The sequence below is a fragment of the Giraffa tippelskirchi genome, chromosome 6 (assembly GCF_054371585.1).
Source record: "Giraffa tippelskirchi isolate mGirTip1 chromosome 6, T2T-mGirTip1v1.2.pri, whole genome shotgun sequence".
Lineage (NCBI taxonomy): Eukaryota > Metazoa > Chordata > Mammalia > Artiodactyla > Giraffidae > Giraffa > Giraffa tippelskirchi.
Window position 1 is genome coordinate 141,350,384 of NC_137280.1, and position 22,105 is coordinate 141,372,488.

A 22,105-nucleotide genomic window follows, 5' to 3' on the forward strand; every position below is an offset into this window, starting at 1 on the left:
ATACCATTCAAGATGGAGATATATTTTCTGTCTTCTAATGACATATTTTCCAAAGTTTCTTTTCAAAATGTTCTTTAAGCTATCAATGGTTTGTAAATTAACAACCAAATCCTGTAAGTCTTGTCATGAATAAGGAAGATAAATTTCCTATGATTTTATTTATTTATTATATATGAAAAAAATTTCCTGCCCAAAAGTCTACTTGACTACACTACTTTTCCATTCAAAAATATAGGATGCATTTTCCACGTGATTCTCTTCTAGCAACTAACAGCTACCAAGCAAGAGAAGCCATTATATTGAGAAGCCTTAGTGATACAGTGAAAAAACAAACAAACACAGAATTAAAAACAGACAGCAAATCTAACTTTGACTACTGGTTCTGCCATTTACCAGTTGTATGACCTTAACAAAGCTATTTATCTAACAGCTGATCAGTTTTTTTGTCTGAAAAAGTAAAGGGATAATTATGCCAAAAACAAAGGATTGCTGTGAGAATTATAGATAAAAATATCAAGTTCTCAAAATGCTAAAAAGAAAAAACAATAACAACTAGAGTAAGATTGTGCTGCACAACCTATTCTAGATACCTCTTATTCTCCTTTAATGTAAGTACTGTTCAAGTCTTTCTTGTACTACAAAATGAATTATGTAACAAAGATAAAATTTCACCAATTTTAGTTTGTGAACCTCAAGGTTCTAACTAAGGCTGATCTTTTCAAACCTACTCATTTATTAAATTCCAGCTATGTCCTTAGCACTCTTCTCATATGTTAAAAAAAAAAAAAAAATACAACACTGTAAAATTCTCTAAAATTCCTATAAAATCTCAGACCCTAACAGATAGCAATGAGAAGAGATTATCAACCCCTAGCCTTAGGAGTCTCTTAAAGTTTGATTTCTTGAACTAAAAGACTTCTGAAAGCTGTTAAAGAAGAGCCCACTGGAAAAAAACAAAACAAACCACAAACAGCATTATCTCCCTTTCTCCTAATCTGATCCCCTATTTTCACTTACTTTTAGTTCTGTACTAAAGACTTGAAAGCAAGCAATTCCACTATGAATTGAAGCAACATAATATATACCACAAAACTTCTTTGAGTCTTTGGTACACCCCAGTAGGGAGTAGTTTTACTTCCTAAATAAGTAACAATAAAAGATGGGTATTAAACATTCTCAACAGAAACCAAATCTGTCTATACATTTAAGAGCAACTGAAAAGTAGAGGTTAGTGCCACTTTATCAAAATGCTTTCAAAGTTAAATTCTATCACTTCAAAATGAAAAGTTTCAAATTTGTTTTCCTTAGATACATCCCTGTGAAGATAATTTCTTTTACTGGTAATTTACCTAAGAAACTTTTTGGTTTATTAACAAGGGTCCCAAGAGGGTAAAAACTTTGGACAAGTCATTTAACCTCTTAGGCCAAGTGCTCTCTATATTCCTGCTATTCAAAGTACTCCACAAACCACAGAATTGACATCACTTGGGAACTTGTTAGAAATGCAGAATATCTGGCTTACTGTAACCCTGTATAGGAACCTACTGTAACCCAGACCTACTGACTCATGACCCAGACCTAATGACTCTGCATTTTATTAAGATCACATGTGATTTATATACATATAAAAGTTTCAGAACCACACTTATTATTCAGTAAGGGGATTGGACTAAATGATCATAAGGTCACTTATAACTGATGATTTTTTTCAAGAGAAAAATCAGATCTGACAACATTGGGGCCTGTATTCTCATGTGGCAACAGTAGGCTGGAACTCAGTAGCAACTGCCCCATAAGATGGGGCATGCACTCTCCTTGGCTCCCCATGTCCTTATCCAGCCCCTCTATGTACTCATATCAACTGGTTGGCCCCTATTTAGTCACTAACCTAAATTAGATACCAAAGAGGATTGAGGAAGTTCCTTTTTCAGTAAATAAGAGAGGCTTTCGGGGGTAAAAATTCATTAACTATAAGCACTTTTAGGTGAAAGGAAATAAACTGTTCATTTACCTTGATGGGAAGTAGTGAGGTCCAGGTAGGAAGTAAGGGTGATGAAAAGAGAATCGTGGTGGTGTCCCAAACAATGCAGCTGGGTGGCCAAGGGGAGGGGGCTGGTAGACGTGTGAGTGTGGAATAGGAGGAGCCTGGGAAATTGGAGTACTTCTGGGACAAGTGGAAACACTGGGATACTCCTTGGGAGGCTGGACAGTTGAGGTTGCAAATCTGGAATGGGCGGGACTTGGACTAGTGGGAATCCTGTTGGTGCTCTCCAGAGAGACAGGAGTGGGTCTCTTCACAGAGCGACTGACTCCAGAAGGCAGCCGGTGGGTGTCTGCCTGGGAGGGCCCAGCAAAGCGCTGCGGTGGGAGTGCTGGACGGAGGGGCAGACTTGGAGCCTGGACAGCCACCTGGGCAGTACTGGAGATGCTGGGCTGGAAAAGTGGTATGGGGCTTGGACGCTGGACTGCAGGTGTGGGCAGCTGGATGGTCGGTGGAGATTCACCTTCAGAAATAGAAACAGCATAGGTCAGGCATGAATTGAGTCACTCTCTGTTTTTTCTTTTTTCAGCAGAACTTAATGAACTGTATAACCAGAAGCCTCCACTAACCATCTTACCTAAGGATATCACCACTCTGTTTCTTTCATAGCATCCTGAACAAACTGAAGCCGTCTTGTTCAGTTATTTTACACTCTTGTCTCTCTTTCCCACCTAGATTCTAAATGCCCTAAGAGGAGAGACCTTTTCTGTTTTGTTCATTACTGTATCCCCAGGGCTCAAAAATTCTGCCTGACACAGAATAAGTCCTTAAAAAAATATTTTTTGGATGAATAAATAAATGAATAAAATGTCTGAGTGAAAGAGAAATACAAATGCTGGTATGTATATATAAATATTTCTAAAAGAAATAATATGAAACTATTGATAGTGGTTCCTTTTAAAAGACGGTCATCTGGAAGAGGAGACTGGGCCATGGGAAGCCAGACTTTCATTTTACACCTATTGGGACTATTTGAATTTTCTATTCTCTAAATATACCAATTTTATGTATTAATAGAGGTTTCATCATAACAGTATGTGATTTTATTTTGTATACTCTGTGATAAACCAAATTATGAATGACATTTAATTTTTTAATTGAAAAAAACTAAAGAAACAATCAGTAAAATTATTTTGCTTTATTGCATTCAATGTGAATACATAAGGAAATTCCCAAAAGAGACTATGACTTGCCACAGGTCAGCAATTTTTGACAGATAGGAAAGAATATTATTGCAGCATGGCAAGATGGAGATAGCAGAATTTTTAGAGGCAACTAAAATAATCATGTATTTGATCTTTCTGATCCTGAAGAAGGACTGCTGACTGAGTTACTAAGTTACTCAAAAGATACATTTAGCCTAAATTTAACTAAACTTCTCCAAAGAAATACAGAGAGAAGCCAAAGTAATAGATTCATGATCAAGTTTATTTCAGTGCAGTTACGTCTCTATTAATATAGAAGATGCAGTCCAAGAACAGACTCTATGGTTAGAAATGTTTCTGTCAGAGGCCAAAAGGATTGTCAGTCTTCTCTCAGTCTTGGCCAGGTAACACATTCCTCTCCTTCCTTCTCTCCAGGTAAGTCAAATAACTATCACCCTTAAACCTGGAGGTAGGGAATGAGGAGATATACCCATCTGCTTCAAGATGGCCTCTGACCCAGTGAAGTCGAGGCAACACAGAGCAGTGTACAGATGGAGCTGTCATGACTCTCAGTGAATGGGGTTAAATGGACTAGCCCTCCCATATGTGAGGCACAGGCTTTAGGCCTTTCTGATTAATCAACCATAAATTAATCTCCCTCTTCATGTTCCCTCAGAACCTATAAATCTATCACTTATTATAAAAATAGTGTAAATTTGCAGGTCTGCTACCCTTACCACAATCACAAAACTGGGAGCTCAAGAGCAGGAACAGTTTAATTCACAGTAGTAGCGCCATTATCTGGCACAGAACCTGGTTAATAACAGTTAAGGTATGTATGACTAGATGAAAGAAAAAACAAACAAGCTTACAACTGACAGAACCTCTATTTCTGATCTTGTACAAAAAAAATCTCCTCCTCTAAGTATATATTACATCAGGCTGACTTGTAAAATCTCTCCGAGTTTTATTCACTGAATTATCACTGCACTCAAGATATCTGCTCCTAAAATCTACCTCTAAGGCAGATTTCTTTTCCTGGGCAGTATGAAGTTAAGTAAAAATAAGTGTTGTGTACCACTTCTGAGACTGGCCCATAAAAAACTCTCATGCAAAATCCTCCAGGCTCTTAGTCCTCAAAAGAGAAATATGCTCTTTTTAGGCAGGGGGAACAAAAAATTATAGGAGCTGTAGTTACTTCAGTTACTGAAGAAGGAAGGGACTCAATATTTTCAGTTCAGTTCAGTCGCTCAGTCGTGTCCGACTCTCTGCGACCCCATGAATTGCAGCACGCCAGGCCTCTCTGTCCATCACCAACTCCCAGAGTCGACCCAAACCCATGTTCATCGAGTCGGTGATGCCATCCAACCATCTCATCCTCTGTCGTCCCCTTCTCCTCCCGCCCCCAGTCCTACCCAGCATTAGGGTCTTTTCCAATGAGTCAACTCTTCGCATGAGGTGGCCAAAGTATTGGAGCTTCAGCTTCAACATCAGACCTTCCAATGAACACCCAGGATTGATCTCTTTTAGGATGGATTGATTGGATCTCCTTGCAGTCCAAGAAACTCTCAAGAGTCTTCTCCAACACCACAGTTCAAAAGCATCAATTCTGCGGTGCTCAGCTTTCTTCACCGTCCAACTCTCACATCCATACATGACCACTGGAAAAACCATAGTCTTGACTAGACGGACTTTTGTTGGCAAAGTAATGTCTCTGCTTTTAAATATGCTATCTAGGTTGGCCATAACCTTCCTTCCAAGGAGTAAGCGTCTTTTAATTTCATGGCTGCAGTCACCATCAGCAGTGATTCTGGAGCCCAAAAAAGTAAAGTCTGACACTGTTTCCACTGTTTCCCCATCTATTTCCCATGGAGTGATGGGACCAGATGCCATGATCTTAGTTTTCTGAACGTTGAGCCTTAAGCCAACTTTTTCACTCTCCTCCTTCACCTTCATCAAGAGGCTCTTTAGTTCTTCTTCACTTTCTGCCATAAGGGTGGTGTCATCCGCATATCTGAGGTTATTGATATTTCTCCCGGCAATCTTGATTCCAGCCTGTGTTTCTTCCAGCCCAGTGTTTCTCATGATGTACTCTGCATATAAGTTAAATAAGCAGGGTGACAATATACAGCCTTGACGTACTCCTTTTCCTATTTGGAACCAGTCTGTTGTTCCATGTCCAGTTCTAACTGTTGCTTCCTGACCTGCATACAGGTTTCTCAAGAGACAGGTCAGATGGTCTGGTATTCCCATCTCTTTCAGAATTTTCCACAGTTTATTGTGATCCACACAGTCAAAGGCTTTGGCATAGTCAATAAAGCAGAAATAGATGTTTTTCTGGAACTCTCTTGCTTTTTCGATGATCCAGCGGATATTGGCAATTTGATCTCTGGTTCCTCTGCCTTTTCTAAAACCAGCTTGAACATCTGGAAGTTCACGGTTCACGTATTGCTGAAGCCTGGCTTGGAGAATTTTGAGCATTACTTTACTAGCATGTGAGATGAGTGCAATTGTGCGGTAGTTTGAGCATTCTTTGGCATTGCCTTTCTTTGGGATTGGAACGAAGACTGACCTCTTCCAGTCCTGTGGCCACTGCTGAGTTTTCCAAATTTTCTGGCATATCTCAATATTTTAGCAGATACCAAATGTTCTTTTCTTCCAAAGATATTTTTTATAAAATAAGGGGAACCAGAGAAGCATGAGGTGATAAAACCATGCGCTCATTTACTTCAACAAACATTTACCAAGCAATTAACATTTTGACCTGAGGTAAAAAATCAGATGCATAGAGAGTTATATGGAAGTGTAATACAGATGTTCTAAATGTCAAAATTCAGGTTGCTATACCGAGAGGTTAATGCCTGCAACACCTAATCATCACTGATAAACTCAGTGAATAGGGAAGACTTGTGGAAAGGGCAGAGATCTAATATATCACACTGTAGATACGGTATGGAAAAGACTATCTAGTCACTTGGTTTCTCTCCTACTAGCACACAGCTAGGTTACATTTTCCAGCCTGCCTTGCAGTTAGGAGCGGTCATGTGGTTCAAGCTAACCGATGAAGTAAGTGTTGGATACCACTTCTGAGACTGGACCATAAAAACTCTCATGTACAATCCTCCATGCTCTCTTCCCTTTTGCAAGTTCATGCACACTTGGATACTACATATCAAAGATGGAGGAGCTACAGGGTAGAAGAAACCTGTGTCTATGAATCCCTTGGAAGAAAGGCAGAGATGTTTATTTTGGACTTTACATGGGTAAAAATGTAAACCATGATTTTGTTTAAACCATTATGTTTAGGAGACTGTTGAAGCAGCTAGCATTATCTAATTGTAACATGAAGTAAAGAGCAGAATTTTAGATCTATAGTACACTATGATAAGAACAAAAGAAAAAAATTAAAGTTATTAATAGCTGTCCATAGTTTCAGCAAATCCCTCTCATCCTTTCCGAAAGAAGATGACTTCACTACCTGTGCTGAATGCATGAAGGATGTAACCAGGCTTTTGTTGTGTGACTGGGATGAACAGAAAGGAGTAGAGAATGGCAGAAACTGAGGACAGACCAAATTTCTCTACAAGAAAAAGCTGTATAGAAGTAGAAAGAAGGATAGGAAGACCAGCATATGGCTAAGGAGAGAGAAACAGAGGCAGAAAAAGGAGGAGAGGAAAGAGAGAGAGAAATAGGGTAAGAGTCAGAGACATAGAGACAGAGATGGAAAATGGAGACTTGGGAAGAACAATTAGATAATTGCTAAGGATGGTAGGGCTTTGGGAAGAGAAACGGTAAAAGAGGAGCCCTAAGAAGACTTAGTATAGTTTGAGCCATATGACTCTTCCTCCTTTGCTCCACAAGAAAACCCACAATAATGAGCTACATCACTTTTCGAGGAATTTTCAAGCCATATCTTTGTTTCTTCTGAACATAAAACTTTGCAAGAACTGATCTTAAGACAAGGACAAGATAAGATTGTTTTTGGATTACAAAAATATTAGAATGATGGAGGTTTTTTGTTTTATTTCTGTTAAAAAAGAAGACATGGGTAAACCAAAATGATATTATATGTCTACTACCAAAAAATTAAAATAGTAGTAAACATTTTTAAAGTCAAAATTTAGAGAAAATGTATGAATTCAGGAGAGTAGAAGATATCAACTGAGTTTAGATGTAATAAGGAAAATTCATTTCAGGTTTCAGTAATAAAATGCAAAGAATGAGATAATCTCACCAGAAAATTCATAAATAAATAAAACTGACATCTGAAAGCCAGGCTAAAATAAATATAGCTTCTACCAGATTTCTAGAAGCCTTTAAAAAAAATAAACATGATCAATTTAGTAGAAGAATTATACAAGAAAGATCGTAATGACCCAGATAACCATGATGGTGTGATCACTCACCTAGAGCCAGACATCCTGAAATGCAAAGTCAAGTGGGACTCAGGAAGCATCACTACAAACAAAGCTAGTGGAGGTGATGGAATTCCAGCTGAGCTATTGCAAATCCTGAAAGATGATGCTGTGACAGTGCTGCACTCAACATGCCAGCAAATTTGGAAAACTCAGTAGTGGCCACAGGACTGGAAAAGGTCAGTTTTCATTCCAATCCCAAAGAAAGGCAATACCAAAAAATGTTCAAACTACCACACAAATGCACTCATATCACACGCTAGTAAAGTAAGGCTCAAAATTCTCCAAGCCAGGCTTCAACAGTACATGAGCCAAGAACTTTGAGATGCTCAAACTGGATTTAGAAAAGGCAAAGGAACCAGAGAACAAATTGCCAACATCCGTTGGATTATACAAAAAGCAAGAGAGTTCCAGAAAAATGTCTACTTCTGCTTTAATGACTATGCCAAAGCCTTCGACTGTGGATCACAACAAACTGTGGAAAATTCTTAAAGCAATGGGAATACCAGACCACCTTACCTGTCTCCTGCAAAACCTGTATGCAGGTCAAGAAGCAACAGTTGGAACCAGACATGGAACAACGGACTGGTTCCAAATTGGGAAACAAGTATGTAAAGGCTGTATATTGCCACCTTGATTATTTAACTTATATGCACAGAACATCATGCAAAATGCCAGGCTGGATGAAGCACAAGCTGGAATCAAGATTGCCAGGAGGAATATCAATAACCTCAGAAATGCAGATGACACCACCCTTATGGCAGAAAGTGAAGAGGAACTAAAGAGTCTCTTGATGAAAGTGAAAGAAGAGTGAAAAAGTTGCTTAAAACTCAACATTCAAAAAACTAAGATCAAGGCATCCGATCCCATCACTTCATGGCAAATAGATGGGGAAACTATAAAAACAGTGAGAGATTTTATTTTCTTGGGCTCCAAAATCACTGCTGATGGTGACACAGCCATGAAATTAAAAGATGCTTGCTCCTTGGAAGAAAAGTTATGACCAACCTAGATAGCATATTCAAAAGCAGAGACATTACTTTGCAAACAAAGGTCCATCTAGTCAAAGGTATGATTTTTCCAGTAGTCATGTCATGGATATGCGAGTTGGACCAAAAAGAAAGCTGAGCACCGAACAATAGATGCTTTTGAACATGGTGTTGGAGAAGATTCTTGAGAGTCCCTTGGACTCCAAAGAGATCAAACCAGACAATCTGAAAGGAAATCAGTCCTGAATATTCATTGGAAGGACTGATGCTGAAGTTGAAGCTCCAATACTTTGGTCACCTGATGAGAAGAGCTGACTCATTTGAAAAGACGCTGATGCTGGGAAAAATTGAAGGTGGGAGGAGAAGGGGACGAAAGAGGATGAGATGCTTGGATGGCATCACTGACTTGATTGACATGAGTTTGAGCAAGCTCTGGGAGTTGGTGATGGGCAGGGAAGCCTGGCATGCTGCAGTCCATGGGGTTGCAAAGAGCCAGACACGACAGCGACTGAACCAAACTGAATTTAATATAAAATGCTGGCGTAATTGGCATCAAAGACATTTGATGAAAGGAAGTATCTAAAAAGTATTCTGGACTATTAAACCATAAGTACTTTCAGAAACTAGAAACAGCAGATGAGCTCAATATGTGGGATCAAATGTGAGAGACAAAATTAGATTTTTGGAACTACAAATACTGGCTAGGAAAATAAGGCTGATAAGGATAACTAAAATAAAAAGTTTATAGAAGAATGAAGGTTATTTTATATGATAATGCTAAAAACCCAGAAGGAAAAAAATGTGCCTCAAAAATCAAAAAGTTGTTACAGCTAACTGACCAAATCAAAGTGAAAGTGAAGTCATTCAGTCGTGTCTGACTCTTTGTGGCCCCATGGGTGGTAGCCTGTCAGGCTCCTCGTCCATGGGATTTTCCACGCAAGAATACTGGAGTGGTTTGCCATTTCCTTCTCCAGGGGATCTTCCTGACCCAGGGATTGAACTTGGGTCTCCCGCACTGCAGGCAGACTCTTCAGCATCTGAGCCACCAGGGAAGCTTGACCAAATTAAAGAGTATTCATAAAAAGGAAAGATATCTTTTTAAAATGAAGAGCTCGTCCAAATCTGTAAAAGATAAGCCAAAGTGTGTAAGTTAAATGCAAGTAAAAATTAGACAGTTTAAAAGAAAATTGAAGAAATTACATCTGTGGGACCTTAAAATCAATAGTAAGTGACTTTTTAAATACTTTTACAGAAAGAAGAGACTCAATGGAATCAATGGGATAGTCATTATGGTGTAAAAGTCAACTGAAAGAACGGAGAGACCCAAAACCCACTTCCTACTAAAGAAGACCTTAAGAAGATATCTGAACCTAATTCATTTTCACAGCAGATAGTTTAAAAATGTTACATCAAATGCAGTATAATGGCAAGTTCACAGAATGTTCTAATCCAAATTGATAAAATGAATATCATGAGATCTCAGGTGGCATTAACCTAAGAGCTTTAAAGAAACTCAAAAGTTAGAACTGAGAAAATATTGGATGAAGTAGATACAAACGGTCTCTCTGCCAAAAATGTCAATCCAGAGCATTTTTGGAAAGTAAACATAATACCAGGTTATTGGAAGTAGTGAACTTGTTATTGGAAGTAGTAAGATTACTTGAGAGCCATAGTTTGGTGAGTCTATTTTCTACACTTGAAAAGCTGGTGAAATCTATACAATATATGTGTATACAAACCTTTCTAGAAAAAGAGCAAATTGTTTCTGTTGAGATAAATTATATCTCACTAACTTGGTATCTTTCTTCCATGGAAATAAACAAGTTTGAAAAACACAATTACCATGATTTCATATTTAGAATATAAAATTAGTTGAACAAACAAAAAAACAGGAATGGTATAAACATTTGTATCTGTAGATAATGAGCATTTAAAGGTAGATTTTAAAAGTAGATTTTCTGAGGGATTTGTGCTACAATTTTTTATTTAAGAATTTTATAAATGATTTAGAATGTAAAATATACAGTGACATTTCCAACTTTGCAACTGATACCAACTCCTCAAAGTACTATCTGCCAAGCTGATGAGTAAAACTAAAAGAACATATTTCAAAAGTTGTATGATTGGGCAGCAGAATAGCCAATAATTCTCATAACTATTGTATAAGAATCATATATATGTAACTATTATACATATAACTATATATATACCTGGGAAAAGAATTCCAAAATTTTATATTTAAAAGATAATGATCTTTTTATAATTTGAGGTCCAAGAAACAAATCTTTACTGATACTACCTAAGAAGAAATAAGAGAAATTTAAAAAGAAAAAAGCCAATAAAAAAAATACCTAGATTTGATTACTTTGTATATGGTACTAAAGGGCTTCCTATAATTTTGCTTTTCATACTTATATAAAACATCATGAATGTAAGAGCTCTACCCCTTTCTATTTCCCCAAACCTTTGCTCAGAATTGCATAAAGTTAATATACTGTATAAAACTGTCAGCTGCCTCAAGAACATTTATAAATTTATTTCTGAGAAGAGAAAACATACAGCATTTATTTAACTGTGGATAGAATGACATGGAAAAAAAGCTTTAGAAAAAGGTGTAAAGAGAAGAAACACAGATGATAAAAGCGTAAATCATAAATAACAGATTACACAAGTTTAAAAAAAAAACATAATTAAACCCAGTTTGAATATAGAATTAAGAGATACTACAAAATAGCAAAGGTGCTGGGAGAGGAACAGGGTGATATGATCAGCTTTCTTTGCCTTGAGTCTGGATACCCTTGATGTCACCTTGCTGGTATTTATGACTATAATGATACACAGGAAAAAAAACTGAAAATGCCTAAGTTCCTAATTAAGTCAATTTTAAAACTGGAAAAAACAGCAGTTTTAGGACAAGTGATAGTAAGCAGGGAATGTACAAAGCTCTGCCTAAGAGATGACTAAAATAGGCTCTGGAAGAACAAACTAATGATGGACAGCCCTATAAAAGTTCTTAAGATATTAGATTCTCAATTCGGGGTTCTTGAAAGCAAAAGACAGGAAAGTTGTAAAGAACTGATAATAGAGGAGAAATTTTAGGGAAAGACAATATAATGAACCAAATATCTGGTAGAAGATAGATTACTTCCATTGCTTTTCTAGAGCAGCAAAAAAAAAAAAAAAAAAGGTCTTAACAGGTCAGTCACTATTATTAAATTCCAGGACAGGATGCCTCATACCTCATCAGCAAGGCATTCTTTTATGCTAACACTAAAAACACATTCCTATTTCCTATTGAATTATCTCAGTCATTTCCTGCATTATCTGCATAATCTATGGACTCATCCTGATTTGCTTAAAAGGTCTGACATGGAATATTTGCTAGTCTGGCAAACCAAGGACTTTGATGTCTACTGAAATTTTTCCTTCTCTGATTTAATGTTTTCACTTTCTCTTTTTGATTTTTTTCTTAATATTGTTGTTTAAACTCTTAAGCTATCAGAAACAAAATTTCAAGTTGAGAGGTAAAATTATCACATAAGCCATTACAAAAATTATAATCTACAATAAAACCAACTCACCAACTGGATGAGTGATGGTGTTCTGTAGGCTGGGAATTACCACAGAGTAGGTAGGTGAGCGATAAGGATAAATTGTTGGATTTGTAGAGATGATATTCTGTGTAGTACCAGAAAATACATTGGAAACGCTTAGAGGGAAGCGTTTTCGCTTCCCTGGACGAGGTTGATAAACCCAACCTAGAGAAGAAGATTAACCATTTTTAATTTGAACCTACAAATCCTATTTAGCCTTTAAATAGTTCTTTTCACATTGAAAGTCCAAAACACTTCTAAGTCTTAGTTGTCTAAAGTATCTTATCCACTTCTATGATACTATTTCTGTGCATTTCAGTATATCTATCCATATGGCTCCTAGCTAGTGGCCAGTGTCGTAACTAATAATTCAAAGGAAGACTAAGAGCAAATGCCTTTTCTCCAAAGACACGTAATAAATTTACAGTAAAATCAACATTAAAGGCACTGTGTCTGAATTTCAAAGTTTTTCCTCTACCCATTAAAAAAAATGCCCCAGTAAGATGCTATTTGTCTCCTCCCGTTTTTTTACTTTCTGTAGGATACAATTATCTATCTATGTCTTACAATGAAGTGGTTACTAATGACCAGTCACTATTTTTATGCCTTCTTTGGGAAAAGTCACTCTCTTAGACTTGGCAGTCTCCAAATCCACAAACTACCCAACTTCCTTCTATCCTCAGAAAAATGGAGTTACGGCAGTTGTTGCCACTGTACAACCAAGAGAATCACTGGTTCCCGGTAACCACTGCTGCTGCTGCTGCTGCTCCCGCTAAGTTGCTTCAGTCGTGTCCGACTCTGTGCGACCCCATAGACGGCAGCCCACCAGGCTCCCCCGTCCCTGGGAGTCTCCAGGCAAGAACACTGGAGTGGGTTGCCATTGCCTTCCCCAATGCGTGCAAGTGAAGTCGCTCAGTCGTGTCCGACTCTTCGCAACCCCGTGGACTGCAGCCTATCAGGCTCCTACGTCCATGGGATTTTCCAGGCAAGAGTACTGGAGTGGGGTGCCATTGCCTTCTCCGTCCTGTAACCACTACTCTCAACATTCCCAGCCTGAATCTCTCTGCTATTACTTTAGGAAAAAATTCTTTTCCCTCCAAGCACAATGTGTTGGTCATAGCAACACATACTAAGCTTTTACCAAGCTTAATAACAATGTCCTCACTGCTGGGGAGAAAGTCAGAATTTATTTCATGATGAGGATAAATTTATCAGGCAGAAGGCAGGACTAGATTCTGATAACCATATAATATTAAAATGGAACTTGGTGCTAATGCCTGCAGTGTGCACTGCATATTTTTTCTGTTGCTACGATCTGAATACTTCATTTTCTAATACATTTGAAACATTATAGCATAGAACTCTGGAGCTTCACCTTCATTAAGTTTATATTTTTATATTAAATCAAAACCACTGTAAAACTGTATATCCCCAGGTTTGCATTAGTAGGCAAATATAAGACCAGATCAGGTTTGCATTAGTTGGCAAATATGAGACCAGATATCGTTCTACTTTGTTCTGTTTAAGAAAACTTATGTTCAGTATCAATTCAATCATTACTATAATATTAGCCATAATTTTCTCTATTGTACATATCAGACCAGAAAAAAATTACATTTTGTCTTTCAATCTCATCCTAACCTATTCTTTACCTAAATAAATAAATTTAAAAGAAATTAGAAAGCTTTGTTCATTTCATTTGATTACCAGGAAATTCCTCTCTGTGCTTTTCTTTAATCTTTTGTGCTTCATCATAATAGGGTTTCTTTTGTTCTTCACTAAGTTTGTTCCACTCTAACCCAAGCTGGACACTGATTTCTGCATTGTTGGCTGCTGGGTTAGCTTTGGCTAGTGCTGGCCGGTGGATCCTTGCCCAAACCATAAATGCATTCATGGGTCGCTTCACATGACCATTTCTGTCCTTACTGAAGGGAGTATCTGGTATTCCTACATGACAAAAATTAAAAGACTAAATTAATGTGCCACACACACACACAATTTTAAAGTGAAGTGCACCTCCAACTATATTTACTTTTTAAATATATATAGAAAATATTCACTTCAATATAGCCAAAGAACTGCCAGTATTCCAGAATTCCTCATAACCCTTGAACTCAGCATTCTAAACTGTGGTTTAGAGTGATTGTTCTTTTCCTCAGAAAGAATATTATTGAAGACACTGCAAAATGCTGGCTTATTACTTCCTTGAGTTATATTATTAATGCCTCTAACAACAATTAACATTTGGCTTATTTACCATTAAAAATATTCTATTACTGGGGAACAGGAACTGTAACTTATTCATGACTATAATCCTAGCTCTAGGTGGGTGTACCCTAAAAGTTTAAAGGAATTCACTTACATGCCGCTGGAGTGCCCATTCAAGCAAAAATACTTATAATATTATAGCATTAGTTATATTTCATTATTAAAGTGAAGCACCCGCCAAAGTGGGTCATTAACACTAGTCCCACATCCTGGGAAAAAAGAGGAAAATAGTAAAGGTGACTTTTTGAAAGTCACGGGGGCAACTGAAATTACTATAAAGGAAGTTGTTTAAAGTCACATTTCTTACATAATTCATCAAAAACCACTGTCTATAAATTTCATGTATTGTTTCTATCTTAAGGTTACTTGACATATATAAAATTTTAAAATGCACAAAGGATGAAACAAGTATTATAAAGAAAGCTTTCCTTTTCTCTCCTTTAGAAAATGAAAACAAAGTTTAAAAATTACTAAACATGAAAAGCAAGAAGGTGGGGAGGGAAGAAAGAATCAATAAAGAAAATAAGAACAAATACAGTAAATATAAAATTAATGAAAACAAAGTGAAGATTACTATGAATTTCCACATTTACTGGCATAATATTCTGTCTGAATTAAATCTTAAAAATTTTCTAGCTATGTATTTGCAAATAATGGATAGAAATAAGATATCTACTTGTAATTGTTACTACTATAATTATGGTCCTTTATTTGAAAACTTTTATTTATTCATTTTCTGTATTTCTGTAAGTCCTTAGCTTTTAGAAGACTGTTACAATTAATTATGTAGTCTTTTCTCCTAGAAAATGCTTACTCTTCATTTTTAAAGATAAATCATTTCTAAACCAGTATAAACTTTCCTATTCTTTCATTAAACATTTTTTTATTAATACACGTAAAAATACTGAGCTACTATAATACATTTTAAAATGTTGATTATCTGCAGCAATATAAACTGAGAATGTTGTATTTACCTAGAAAGACTATTTCTATTTTTGTGTATAAGCATTAGTCACACCTAAATCTCATTTAACGGGCCTTTAAAAAAATAGGTTATTTTTAATGTTTGGGAATCTTGAACGTGTTAGTGTATTTTACTGGTATATGTACAAGTCAGAAGTGATACCTGTGCAGACTTGCCCTGAATCCATGATTTTATTTTTCTAGTTTAGGCTTCTCAACAGCTGATATGTCAGCTATGGGGCAATAGACGAAGTCTGAAAACCAGATTGATTCCCCTGCCGTCTAATACCTGCATCTGAGGGAAGCACCGTGAGCGGGACATCTTTGGTTTCAATTTTTACAGAAGGCTCCAGTAAGGACTGCATTTTAATAGGCACTGGTGTAAACGGGACCTTGGTCAACCGTATCAGCTCTGAAGGTGGAGGTCCCTGAAACTGGATCCGGGCCCCGGGGGGTACGGTGTGAAGAGTCAAAGGGATCCTGAGGTCTTGCTGATGTGGCCCAAAGGCACTGGACGGCTGGGTCAGGATGACATCCTTACTGCCATGGGCCAGGCCATTGGACGCGGGCTCTGTACTGAGCCTGCAGTCCTCGCGAAGTCTCTCAGGCGCCTCCGTTTTGATGACTCCTTCTCTGAGGGCTGCCAGGCTTTTGCCTTCCCCGCCTTTTGCTGCGTAGCTCATGATCTCCTCCGCCTCCAACTTGCCCTTCTCGTCCCCTCGGCGGCTGTTGAGGGGCCCGGAGCCTTCTGCCTTCACCGTCCTGGAGGTTTTAGGGCACGCCTCGACGGCCCTCCAAGGCCCAGTCAACAGATCCAAGCCGGGTCCTGGCTCCTGCTTTTCCGCCTTAACGTGCAGCGCTCGGGGCTGCAACGGGTGCAACTCAGGCCTGCAGGGGACGCCCTCAGACGCGGGGGGCGGCGGCGGCAGCAGTAGCAGCTCGGGCCTCAGCTGCAGCAGGCGCGCCTGCGCGGGAGAGGTAGCGACGCCTTCCTCCCGGGCCTGAGGCAGTGGTGGCCCGGGTGGCAGCAATAACACCTGCTCCGGCTTCACCTGCAGCAGCCGTCGTGCCGCTGGCTGTACGCCCGACGCCGAGGCCTCCCCACACGACGAGGCCACGGTCGCAATGGCGGCCGCGCACGGGGTGGGCGGCGACGGAGAGGGCTCCGCGGCCGCCGCCCGGAAGGAGGCGCCCTCGACGGGCAGCGGGGGCGGACCAGGGCGCAGCGGGCGCGGCGGGATTGCCCGCGGCAGTTGGCGCTGCTGAGGCGGCTGCTCTGGCCTGGCTCTCTCCATGCGGGGAGGGGGACGCCCCGGGCCTGATCCCAGGACGGATTGTGAGCTCAGCCGTTTGTTGGCGACCGCCCCCTCCCCCTTTCAGTTAAGACCCTTCCAAGGTCTTTGCTACCCAGAACCCTACGCGGTTCAAAAAGCAGTCCTCGGTCTTGGCCTCGCCCAATCACAAGCGTTCTGGTACCCTGGCCCGCCAATCACAGGGGCGTTCTCCGGCCCCTCCTGCCCTCCACGCTCCTCCGTGCGGAGTCCTCGAATCACTCTTGATGGCCTGGGCCACGACACGTGCTGCCCATTTTTCCCGTCTGACTATCCCTCTCTTCCGGAGTTCTCTTATGGCCGTTGTCCTTAGTTACCCCTCCCCCGCCCAGAGTGCCCGACAATGGCGTTGCCCGGAAACAGAGCTGTTCGAAGCCACTGACCTCCAGGGGATAAAGTCTCGTGAATCATTTTCTAGAGCTGGAGATCCCTGCCTTGTATACGCAGTTTGCGCTTCTGGAATAACCCATGGACCCCGACCCTCACGGGGGACTTCGGATTCATGCTACAGGAAAGGGCAAATTTTGCAACGTCTCAATAACCTCATTACTTACTCTTGCAGGGGAGAGTATTGTACTTAACCATTAGTACTAGATTTTACATTAATCACCACTCCTGTGGGCTAAAATACACCACTCCTACTTGCAAAACACATCCTAAATTCTTCCACCTCTTTCGGTTTTTCCCATTACTCCGTTCTGATCTTACATTATCTTTTCATCCGGATACTGCTATAGCTGTATATAGTAGGCAATGGCACCCCACTCCAGTACTCTTGCCTGGAAAATCCCATGGACGGAGGAGCCTGGCGGGCTGCAGTCCATGGGGTCGCGAAGAGTCGGACACGACTGAGCGACTTCACTTTCACTTTTCATTCTCATGCACTGGAGAAGGAAATGGCACCCCACTCCAGAATTCTTGCCTGGAGAGTCCCAGGGACGGCGGAGCCTGGTGGGCTGCCGTCTATAGGGTCGCACAGAGTCGGACACGACTGACGCGACTTAGCAGCAGCAGCAGCAGTAAATAGTTTCCTTGCTTTTCGTTTTAGTACCACTACACTCCAGTTGCTAAGAATCTCTGAAAAATACAGATCTAGTCCTCTCATTGGAGAAGGCAATGGCAACCCACTCCAGTACTCTCGCCTGGAAAATCCCATGGACAGAGGAGCCTGGTAGGCTGCAGTCCATGGGGTCGCTAAGAGTTGGACACAACTGAACGACTTCACTTTCACTTTTCCCTTTCGTACATTACAGAAGGCAATGGCAACCCACTCCTGTGTTCTTGCCTGGAGAATCCCAGGGACGGCAGAGCCTGGTGGGCTGCCGTTTATGGGGTCGCACAGAGTCGGACACGACTGACGCGACTTAGCAGCAGCAGCAGCAGCAGTCCTCTCATAACCTTCCCCGCCCCCACCCCGAAAAATCTTCTCGAGACTCTCCACAGGTCAGACAATAAGGGGTTTAATATTCTTGGCAGAATCCATAAGGCCTCAAATGGCTTGGGCTCTAGTTTTCCTACTTAACCACTCGAGCCCCAGCTTCAGCTACTGCTACCTCTTATCATTTCTCCTACTTAAGAGATGTTTGAATATGCCCTCAGTTGCATTTTTCCCTTGTGTCTCCTTAATATCTCCTTCTGGCATTTCAAATAGTTCAACTAGCACTTCCTTCAGAGAAGGCAATGGCACCCCACTCCAGTACTCTTGCCTGGGAAACCCCATGGACGGAGGAGCCTGGTAGGCTGCAGCCCATGGGGTCGCGAAGAGTCGGACATGACTGAGCGACTTCACTTTCACTTTTCATTTTCATGCACTGGAGGAGGAAATGGCAACCCACTCCAGTATTCTTGCCTGGAGAATCCCAGGGACGGAGGAGCCTGGTAGGCTGCCGTCTATGGGGTCGCACAGAGTCGGACACGACTGACGTGACTTAGCAGCAGCAGCAGCAGCAGCACTTCCTCAAAGACATGTTCTCTGACTCGGAAAATCAGGTCAAATCTCCTTTATGGCCTCGTATCTCTATCACTTCTTTTAAAGCTCTTACCACAATTTGTAATTATGTATCTCTTTGTCATTCTTCTCCTGCCTCCCCCACTTTGCTTTACAGCAAGCCCCGTGCATAGGAATGTTCCCAGAGCACCTTTATAAATTGAATTTGTAAGTCCAGCAGAGGTACCCTAGGTACCCAACTATACATAAAACAAAAATAAAACATTTTAAATCTTATAGTAGTGTACCTTGAAAAGTATGGTAGAACAGTGTAAAGATGGGCATACAGGGGCTGGCATCAAGTGAATAAACAAGAAAGGTGGGAAATTGTAGAACTGCAGTATTGTCAGCAATAGGAGACAAAGGGTAAGCTGCAGTTTCACTTGTGCCGTCCGTGATTGGACATGCAAAAACACGTTTGCATCTTTCAAATTTTGCAACTTGAGGGTTGGTGTGTAAGGGACTTGTATTCTCCTTGAGGACAGACTGTTTTTTGTTCATTTCTGAATCGCCAACGCCAGTTATGGAGCCTGGTGTATAGTAGACATTCAATAAATGCTTGCTGAATGAATAAGGACTGCCATAGTCTAATAATATAATAATCACTATCTATATGAAGGGCTTACTTTTATCCAGGCATGGTTCAAGTTCTTTGCATTCTTATGCCTCTCCTGTAACTAGAATTGTGTTTGTTTCCATTAAATATCACCAAGAAAAAGAAAGAAATCTTGTATTAACATTTGTTACATTTCTAAGTGATGTCCTGACTAAAAGGTATAGATTTATCTTGAAGCAGATAATTATTTTGCCACCAGGACAAGTTAGCTGTCAAAGAAGACCTGAACCCAGCTCTCTTTCTAATACCCTGTCATCAAATGTGGCAAATAGGAGTTCTTACAATTGGAAGGTAGATAAGAGCAGTGGTTCTCAAACTTTTATCTCAGGAATCCTTTATATCCACAAAAATGAAGATTCCAAAGAGCTTTTATTTATGTGGTTTTAATTATCAATATTTGCCATATTATAAATAAAAATTGAAGGACTTAAAAATAGTTATCAATTCAAGTATCAATAATAAACCCATTACATATTAACATAACACATTTTCATGATAAAACTATGTTCCCCCCAAATTAGAAGAGTGAAATTGTGAATCTAATGTCTAACTTAGATTTTTTTAAAAAGTTAGATTCTCATGGCTGCTTCTTCATTCAGTTTGTTGTGATTCAGGTCATACAGGCTCTAGATAGCTTCACTAGACACTCATGAGTGTATGAAGTAAAAAAGGCAAATATTGTCTAAGAATTATTATGAAAGTAGTGTTAATCTAGCAGGAACTCTGAAAGAGTCAGTCCCTGAACCACACTTTGACCAAGCTAGTTGCACAGTCGTGTCAGGCTCTTTATGATCCCACGGACTGTTGCCTGTCCAGCTCCTCTGTCCATGGGATTTTCCAGGCAAGAATACTGGAGTGGGTTGCTATTTCCTTCTACGGGATATCTTGCCAACCCAGAGACTGAACCCACATCTCCTGCATTGCAGGCAGACTCTTTACCAACTGAGTCTCTAGGGCAGCTTTGCACTTTGAGAACCACTGACAAAACAAAGGCTAATGAAAGAGGCAGAGAAATAAATCATGTTAGATTTTATGCAAGACTAGTTCATATATTCCAGTCTGAATTAGTAATTTAAAGCAAGTGATCTGACAATCCTCTGTGACAGCAGTGGAAACAGTATCTGCTCCCATCTTCAACCCCAGACAACAACATATACACTTTCTGTCTCTATAATTTTGCGTTTTCTAGAAATTTCATATAAATGGAATCACATAATATGTAGGCATATGTGTCTGGCTTCTTTAATTTAGCATAATGTTTTTGAGGTTCATCCAAATATAATGTATCAATAGTTCTTTATTTTATTACAGCATGGTATTCCATAGTATGAAAATACCAAATTATATAGGGATGTTTTGTTTAAGATGTTTCCCATTCATTTTGTTTATCCATTGACTGGTTGATGAGCATTTGGATTATGTCTAGATTTTGGCTGCTATGAATATGATGTCCATTCATGTACAAATATTTGTGGGGACATAGGTTTGCATCTCACTTAGGTAGGCACCTAGAAGCAGAATTGCCAGTTTATGTGGTAAGTTTAGGCATAATATTTTACAAAACTTCCAAACTGCTTTGCAAAATGTATCATTTTAAATTCCCACCCATAACATATGAGGGTCCCAGTTTCTTTACCTTGTCTCCAATATTTGGTATTGAGAGGCAGGAAGGCCAGGGGTCTCCAAATGGAGGAAATAGGCTGCAAGTGTCTCTTAAAATTCTATTTTGCTATGAAGACACCTGGTTCCACCTGAACTTAACTTTTCTCAAACTTTGAGCTTACCAATGCATTTTTCTTATGGAAATATTTTTCTTAAGCTATGGTAATGAAACTATGTATTTGCTTTGGAATTTGCCTTTCTTCAAAAGGGTTTCACCTAAGCCTAACTTTTTTCCTTTTCTGAAACCTTGGGCTGATAATAGCTCAACAAACCAGTATTCATATCAATTGTTTTATGGCTGGGGGATGACAACACCTCGTGCCATCCTATCTCAAAAATGCATATTGTGGGAGAGGGGCCTGGTGAAACTTCCCTCAGCCTTGAGGTGTCTCTCTTATCTGATTAATAATTTTGTAACAGACATAAAACAGCTTGCTAAAACTAGCAGGGGTGGGGGGCACTCTCCATCCTCCTTCTGATGTCTGTGTCAGAAGCTTTTTCTGTCCCTTCTCCACTTTAATACAACTCTGCTACACAAAAGCTCTCGAGTGATCAAGCCTGGTCCCTGATCCCAAAGCTGAATCTTCTTCAGAGATCATAAATCCACACCGTTCACCATAAGCTATCAGTATCAAAAGCCTTTTAAATTTTATCCATTCTATATAGTATATACAGAATATATTATAGTAGTAGAATATAATAGTAAATAATTGTATTTTAAAACTGTATTTCCACACTGAATAATACTGTTGAGCATCTCTTTATATCCTTAGTTGCTGCTGCTGCTGCTGCTGCTAAGTCGCTTCATTCGTGTCCGACTCTGTGCGACCCCATGGACGGCAGCTCACCAGGCTCCGCCGTCTCTAGGATTCTCCAGGCAAGAATACTGGAGTGGGTTGCCATTTCCTTTGCCAATGCATGAAAGGGAAAAGTGAAAGTGAAGTCGCTCAGTTGTGTCCGACTCTTAGCGACCCCATGGACTGTAGCCTACCAGGCTCCTCCATCCATGGGATTTTCCAGGCAAGAGTACTGGAGTGGGGTGCCATTGCCTTCTCCAATAGCCTTAGTTGCTGTTCATGTGTATTTTCATTACCT

The 22,105-nt window shown here is 39.8% G+C and overlaps 1 protein-coding gene across 2 annotated transcripts in view; it reads right to left on the reverse strand.

The window, feature by feature from the left end:
- SOX30 (SRY-box transcription factor 30) overlaps positions 1-17,013 on the reverse strand; it is a 29,739-nt gene extending 12,726 nt beyond the window's left edge. Inside the window, exons 1-4 of one of the 2 annotated variants that reach the window (XM_081500475.1) lie at positions 15,704-17,013; positions 13,891-14,130; positions 12,172-12,348; positions 2,012-2,504 (exon numbers count right to left, since the gene is read on the reverse strand). In XM_081500475.1, the coding sequence (XP_081356601.1) occupies positions 2,012-2,504; positions 12,172-12,348; positions 13,891-14,130; positions 15,704-16,709 (1,916 nt within the window). In that variant the 5' untranslated portion in view covers positions 16,710-17,013. The remainder of the gene's footprint in view (positions 1-2,011; positions 2,505-12,171; positions 12,349-13,890; positions 14,131-15,703) is intronic. The other variant, XM_081500476.1, reaches the window with a different exon arrangement.
- Positions 17,014-22,105: the final 5,092 nt, after the last annotated feature.